At 39.4% G+C, this 7758-nt stretch overlaps 2 protein-coding genes across 4 annotated transcripts in view; one reads left to right on the top strand and one right to left on the bottom strand.

Moving 5' to 3' along the window:
* LOC105455524 overlaps positions 1 to 799 on the bottom strand; it is a 3580-nt gene extending 2781 nt beyond the window's left edge. The window contains exon 1 of one of the 2 annotated variants that reach the window (XM_011698909.1): positions 568 to 799. In XM_011698909.1, coding sequence (XP_011697211.1) covers positions 568 to 632 — 65 coding nt within the window. In that variant the 5' untranslated portion in view covers positions 633 to 799. Of the gene's footprint in view, positions 1 to 447; positions 547 to 567 lie in introns of those variants that run through there. The other variant, XM_011698910.1, reaches the window with a different exon arrangement.
* Positions 1 to 7758, top strand: part of LOC105455525 (stromelysin-3-like) — a 223223-nt gene that overhangs the window by 200200 nt on the left and 15265 nt on the right. The gene's annotated exons all lie outside the window — the stretch shown is intronic.

The raw sequence follows: 7758 nt of genomic DNA, 5'->3' as shown, positions 1-7758 counted from the left end.
TGTTGAGGTTAAAATGGATAACGAAATCTGTAATTATTTCATTTTTCCCGTTTTTGGTACAAAATGCACCAGAGCCAGATACATTAGCATGTGTGTTTTAATCGTGGAAAAGAAAATTTTATTCTATGCGATTAATACGAAGTAATTAGTAACCAACAAAAATGGTATTTTTGTCGATAAAACAGACGGCTTAAGCATCCTCTTAAATCCGTTTACAATCCTAAATGTTACTAGGGAAACCCTACTACTGCGCCATCTCTGATAATTCCATTCACAATCATCAATATCTTCTTTTTTTTTCTTTTCCCTTTCCCTTTCTTTCTGCTTATTTTTCTGTTGTTTATCCTTTTAATTTCATTGAATCGTAGAATTATATTGACGAATCGTATACGATTAAATATCGTTACGAAATTAATATATTGATTCATCAAGTATCTTCCTAGCTACCTGTCGAGATACGTTATTACACAGGCGCGTACCAAGCCCACACATCGTACATGTATACACATCATACATATACATATACGCACACACGTCAGCGTACGCATGCGCCAACTTAAGCCTTACACGTCAGATGGTGTCGCCTGTGCATCCGCGGAGTGTTGCTCGCAGAGAAAGCAATTCATCGCCATCTCGAAACTTGTGTGACGCACGTTGTCTTGACGATTAGCGCGCACAATTCGAGTCCGAGACACGAATGTGGACTGACAACTGCGTTAAAGCGAGAGGTTCTCGATACGCCTCGTCCTCGTCTCGCACTGACGCCATTGGTCGCGGCCGCCGCTGTTACAACCGACATGTTGGAGCATTGCAGTGGTGGAAATTGGCGCGATATTACGAACAAGCAATTCACAAACTTAAGAATGACGAGAGAGAGAGAGAGAGAGAGGGGGGGAGGGGGGAGAGAAAGAAAGAAGTTGATTTTGATGTTAAATGTAGATATAAGTAGTTATAAAATATCGAAAAAATTATTTTAATTAACCTAGGTACACACACAGGGGTACGAAGTACCCCATGCGATCTCTCATTTTTGTCGATTTTTGTCGAATTTGTAAAACACAAATTTTTTAAACATTTAAAATTACTTGAAAATAAAATATTTTTTTTATGTATCTAAATTGTTTGAAAATATTTTTTATTTGACTCTTGTTTATTTATCTTTGTCAGATTCTGGCGTATCGATTTCACGCGTTGAGTTAAAAAATATGCTTTCAGTTCGGATATAACGTATTACAATTAAGGGGTTTCACAGACTCCGCAGTGGGTGGGAAGATAACCAAAAGAGTTACCAGTGTGTACCTAGGGTTAAATTTAATTAAATAAAAATTGTAAATTTTTAATTATAAATTTTGGAATTTTTTATTTTTTCCAAGAATTTTTATAAAAATTACAGATGTAGAAAAAAATATTGTTTAATTTTAATACAATTTACACCAGATGCGCACCATCATCAGAAAAATTATAAAGTCACTGCACATACGTCGCAAAATTTAGCTGATTTAACTTTTGTGCGTTAATAGCAGAGAAAGACAGGTTCATTTTATTCGTATGTATAGGTACATACATAGTTCTTCGGAAGCGGATGCAATCTCTTTCGAAAGTCTACTCGAGTTAGATATAGCAACACCAGACTGGTTTCCCGGAGGATCGCTCGATTTTTGCAACCATAAAGTGGCACGATGGTTCCGCACGGGAATAGAAATCGGTCTGTTTGTAACTTTTGTGAACAGGTAATAAAATACGCGATACATGCGTCGCGTGAAATATTTACGATGGCTGTGCTTGCATACGTGAATCTAGAAAGATATACCCGGGATACCGGGATACTATACCGCGAGCTGTGCAAAAGGAATCCAAAAATACAACATATATCGTCGATCGCGATGCATGACGCGATCCCCGCGTTTCTGGCGTTTTATTTTTTTATTTTCGTTCGCGCCTTGCTTTCCCATTCCCGGTTGTTTGCGGCATCAATATTTGAACCGCAACGCACCAAAAATTACGCGCGAGAAATAAACGTGGTGAGGAAGGAGGGAAGGAGGGGGACGAAATAGGAAATACCGTCGTGGAACCAACAATACGGCAGCAACAATATTTCGCGTTAACGCGAAGAGTCGCGAGGCCGCCCCGGCCTTCTAGAATTATAAACGGAAAGTGTTTTCTACGCCCGGTGAACAAAAGCGGAGCGTAAATTACAGACGGATTTTGCAACTCGGGGGAGTTTCCGCGAGGTGAGAAGAAAGTATTCTCCCTTTGCGCGCTATAGTAACTTCTAATCCGACGTGCCCAGTTCTTCTTCATGCTCCAGTTACGGCACTGAAATTGCTCGCCTACAAAAGCTCCTTCAATATAGGTACATTATGTACAAGTATTTTGCAATATTTCATAACACCAAAAAAAACTAAATTAGGTGCGTTTGCCGCAACGTGCTTTCGTTGCGTTGCAATTAACGATACGATCCCAGGAGAAATTCGACGATTTTTATTGGATGTTCTTTCTGCGCATATCAATCGTCGAATGTATCATATAATGTAAAATAAGTAGATGTAAATAATAATAATAATAATAATAATAATAATAATAATAATAATCAATTGTCGAATGTATCATATAATGTAAAATAAGTAGCTGTAAATAATAATAATAATAATAATATGTAAAATATATTTTGTGTGTGCGTGTGCGTGTGCGTGTGCGTGTGCGTGTGCGTGCGTGTGTGTGTGTGTGTGTGTGTGGGGGGGGGGGATACACATTCATTGAAGTGCGAGAAATATTTAGAGTTCAATTAAACTTAAATAATTTCAGAAGGAGAGACAAAAAAAAATAATTTCTATAAATACTAAATAAATTAAGTGCAGGTTTTCGTGGAGAAAGAAAAATCCGCCAATGTTTTTCCTTAAAAAAAAAAAACTCGAGAAATGTAATTGTAAGTGAAATTCTCTCATTCGATTTGAATTAAATCGCTTCATTCAAGAGGCTGATCACGTTAATCGAAGAGAGAGACTTCATATTGTACAATGATGCTGAAACCGAAGCGCCGACGACCGCGTTCCGCGCGGGTGATCCCTTCTCGTCGTTGCGTCAATTTTTCGTGAAGTTATCACATCCGTAGAATTATACGCGCGCGCGTTCGATTTATGAATGAGGCGTCGCGCGTGGGAGTTGCGACCCTTGGGACGGCGTGCGGGCAGGAGGGAAGAGGGAGAGTGGGATAGGTCGCGCGCGCCTACTACGCACGTGGTACGCACAGCTGATTCGCTCGCCTGAACGAAGGCTACCTGTCTCGTTGCCGCTTCGTGCGACGGTAGTGCTTCGTCGCGCGGCGCGGCCGCGGCGATATCGCGCCTCCGCCTAAATACTCGCCAATATATTTCGTGATCAGATGAAATCGCAGTGAGTCGCGGCGAAATATATCTCGACCGATCGACGTACGTACATACAAATGTGAAAGTTCAGCGCAGCCGATGAATCTGGAATCAACTTTGTTCGCCGAGACCTTGTCTGCATTGATTTATTTCGAAAACACTATATATAATAGATTTTGTGAAGAAATGGAACGGTCGTTTATTTTAAAAGTTGAAACTCTTGATGATAAATAACGTGATGGTAGAAATTGCGATATTTTTTTGCAAATGTTTTTTGCAAATGATGCATAATATATTTTTCAGTAGCGAATATTACAGGCGGCTGGCGCAGAATATGAAAGCATACATGAGAGCTAAAATTTCAACGTATTCAATAGAGACTTTTGAAATCGTGACATCTTCGGCAGGCAGTTTACAAGATATACTCGAATCGTAATCGATATGGCACACCCTTATAAAATTGAGAAAAGTTAAAATGATTGTGTCATTAAAATCGCAATGTTTTCTATATCGTGCCGTTATTACGCCCCGCATTCTTTACGATACTAACGGAGCCGTCGCGACAACGATAAACAAAGTCGCAAAGTTTGATCGCCGTGTTTACGCGATCGGCGATAAGCTGAAGTGCTTTTTCGGCACGTAAAAGCTTTATATATTCGGCGACGAAGAAGTTCATCGAACTAGTTTAAAACGAGATTTCTTAAACAATTATTATAAAAATAAGAGACGTCTTTATTAGAAAAAAGTAATTCAATCATCTTTTATAGTATTAATTTTTTTCTAAAATTAATATTTAATTGTAAGAGAAAGGCCAAAGCAGATAAAAATATTATTTATATGTATACCGCGATTACATTTTTCTCTATATATGGCAAATGATAGAAACGTTGAGAAAGAGGAGTATGCTCTCAGAATTTGTGTACAGGAGATTCTTCGTCTATTAATCCAAAATTTAATAATTATAATATACGTATACAGAACTTTTATTATACAATTGTATTATATAATTTGTCTGCATAAATCCGTAACATTTGTCTAAGAGACTTCTCGACGATGTAGGTACTTTCTCAAGTGAAGTCCCGCGGAGTTGCGTTCCCACGCGGAATTCACTTCTTTAGTCTACTTCTTTCCGCTTGCATTCCCGTCGCGAATGAAATTCGCGCCCGAATTCTTCCCTTCGCTCTCTTCACTCATCGCGACGCACATGTCGCCAGCTCTTTGTCTCACTTTTTCTTTCTCCCTCATCCGAATCGGCGAGCGGATGTTTCCGACACGTCGACCGTTTCATCCCGCCCGCGTCGTGCCGCGTCGATCCGGCTGCGCCGTGTCGCCTTCGAGGGATGAAGGCGAAGTATAAGTCTCTCTCTCTCTCTCTCTTCCCATTACCCTCGAGTTTCATTCTTCTCCGTCGGATTACGCGGAAACGCGAGCCGCCTGTTTTCTCACAAAAGCACATCCGCTTTTTCTCCTCTCCGCGCTTTCCTTCTTCCGTGTGTGAAGAAAAATGCCGTTCGCAACCCGAACGGCGCAAACAGACCGTAATTCCCTATCCCTGTGTATCGGTCACGATGTTCGCTTCATCGACCGAGCTGTCATATTAGCAATAGTGGAATCGTGCGTGTTTTTGCAATTTTTTGCGAGAAATTGTGTGGACGAGAGAAAGAAAAGTTGTTATATGAGAGAAATTTATTTTTGCCTCTTCTCTATTTGTTCTTCCAGCGCGCTGTGATTTCTCTCATCGGATTTATTTGCTTTCAGTTGCACTCAATTGTACCGTAAATTAATAAGACGGACTTTTGTGAATAATCTGACAATATAACGAGAATTATTTTTATAATCTAAATATTAATGAAAAAATTTATAAACATTTTAACTGTTGTATAAAATCTTATTTCTTTTAATTTTAATTGTTTTTATCTATTTTAATTAAATTTACATTTTTTATATATTTTTAAAATTACGTTACTGTTTTGTGCAAACCTCTTGCAAAAATTTTAATGACAAGTGGACATCGGGCGACCTCATGTGTATTCCCATATTTTTCCTTTCATTATTATACTTCCTGCATTCTTGTAGCCTTCAGTTTTTATGTTTTGCCGGAAAGAACTGTTTCCACAGCGCAATAAACCCCATTCTGTTTCTGCTTCTCTCTCTCTCTCTCTCTCTCTCTCTCTCTCTCTCTTTCTCTCTCTTTATTACCATTGCTATAGCGATCCACTGTCTGTAGGGGAAGGGTAGACAAATACATTTCCGCGGGGGTGCGTGCTGAAGAAGCGCACTTCCAATGAAAAAGCAGTTCTCGTGAGGAAACGTGAGAGGAATGCGGCCATCAAAGTATCATTTGGATCCTTCAATTATTGTATATCCCCCCTGTGCTGCGTCGCCGTCACGACAAAACCGCCTCGTTAACCCATCTCAGTGGCTCTCGTCTAAAATTTTTTTGTCTTGCGTCTTTGTTACGCTCGTTCACGGATTTTTCTCAGTGTCGTAAGAACGTAAGGCACTGTAATTTTAAGTGCTTAAAAAAAGAAAGCATTTTAATTGCGTGACGCTAATATGCTTGTTCTTTCACGGAAATCCTTATAAAATCTGAAAACATGAATTTACATTTACGACATGGTGATAATAGAATTTAATATTTAAATAATAATTTTTTTTAATTTATGAAAGGATATTTTAATATCCCACATAAAAAGTTAGAAGTCTTTGCGAAAAGTGTTATTTGTCTCTCGCGAGATGAAATATATGGTAATGTTGAATGTAATTAATGCTCAACGATATTCATTTCCGTTCGGAATTCCGTTTGAAAGTAATGAACGATTATTACATTAATGAGCCATTTTCCCCTAAATATTAGAGAGAGAAAAAAAGACAGAGATGGAATATAAATATATAGACGGGACAGTGGGGAGGGAGAGTAGAAGTCTCTGTTGAAACATATCGCTTGCAGTTTAATTTCGTAAGTGGAAACGGTAATAAAAGCTCGCGCCGATAAATAACGCAACGTCGCGGCGAACGCGAGGTGTTTCTTTTCGATCAGCCAATTATTCTTATCGATATATCTCGCGATTAGTTACAAACGCCTCTCTTTTTATTTCCCGCTCGTTGCGTTTCTTTACCTGCGGCGCGGTCGAGCGCGATAGGTAATCTACGGTTCGTTACGAGCTCCCGCGACTTTCCCCGGTGGACTTCTTAATCTCATCCTCTTGAGGGATGAAAAAAAAAATGAAAGAAGAATGAGAAACGAGTTGCAACGTAGGCAACGGAAAGAAGTTGGTCGGAAATCTACGAACTTCGACGATATCCGCGTACTGGCCGGCGCCGCCGCGCCGTGCGTCGGTTAGACGTCTGAAAGCGAAAAACTCGAGGGATTGTTGTTGAACACGAGATAATTTCTCCTATACAGCTGCTGCAGCAACAACTATCCAACCAGAAGTTTATTGTGCTGTAAAAACAAACGAGAGAATTCCATCTACAATTACATCTCTCAGTTTTTTTTAAGGAAAAACATTGGCAGATTTTTCTTTATCCACAAAAATTAGTTAATTTATTTAGTATTTATAGAAATTATTTTTTCTTTCGCCTTTCCTTCTGAAATTACTTAAGTTCAATTGAACTCTAAGTGGCATATTTATCGCAATTTATTTGGATTTTTTTTAAATACATTGAAGATTTATACAAATCTATCTGTATTCTTCAAATCTTGTAAAAGATTTAAATTTAAAATATTTACAACTTGAGCTTTCGACTCTAAACGCTTTGACGCGCGAGTGAAAAAAAAATCGCACTCGCGAATTGAAATAAAGTTAAACTCGAATTTTCTTGAAGTGAGATCGAGCCGCGAGATCGGAGAGAGGAAGAGAGATGAAAGGAGAGGTGTGTATCCCAGAGTCTACAAAGTCGAAGGAAACGAAGGAAACATTCGTTCTCGGTACGAAATATGGCCGAAGTTTGCGACACGAGCGGGAGGGGTCAAAATCGAGAAACGGTTTCCAACCATAGTACGGCAATGGTTTATTCCGGGCACGAGGGCAAAGGTTGTTGGGTACGAGGTTTCACGGACGGAATTGCGATGGGGGGTTCCCCCGGTCCGGCCGGTGGTTTATGGGCGACGAGTGTGCGTGTCGACGGCGTACATCACGTCGATGGACTTGGAGAAGGTGCGAGATCGTTCGTTCTCTCCCGTTTCTCGCAAGACCATGTTTTAACTCGGACTTTTTATCTATCTTTACATTACCGCAAATTCATATTTAACGTTCTAATTTAATAACTGCTGCACGGAAAGAACGATTTTGCTGGAAGACCAAAAAAAAATCTGAAAATAATTTTTGTTAGGTCATCATCAAAATAATTTTGTTCGAAAGTCTAACTGCTTTCTCTTATACACATCTCT

The sequence above is a fragment of the Wasmannia auropunctata genome, unplaced genomic scaffold, assembly GCF_000956235.1.
Source record: "Wasmannia auropunctata unplaced genomic scaffold, wasmannia.A_1.0 LD335900.1, whole genome shotgun sequence".
In the NCBI taxonomy this organism is placed as follows: Eukaryota; Metazoa; Arthropoda; class Insecta; order Hymenoptera; family Formicidae; genus Wasmannia; species Wasmannia auropunctata.
Note: the sequence above shows the minus strand (reverse complement) of the source record. Positions and strands in the feature narration are given on the sequence as shown.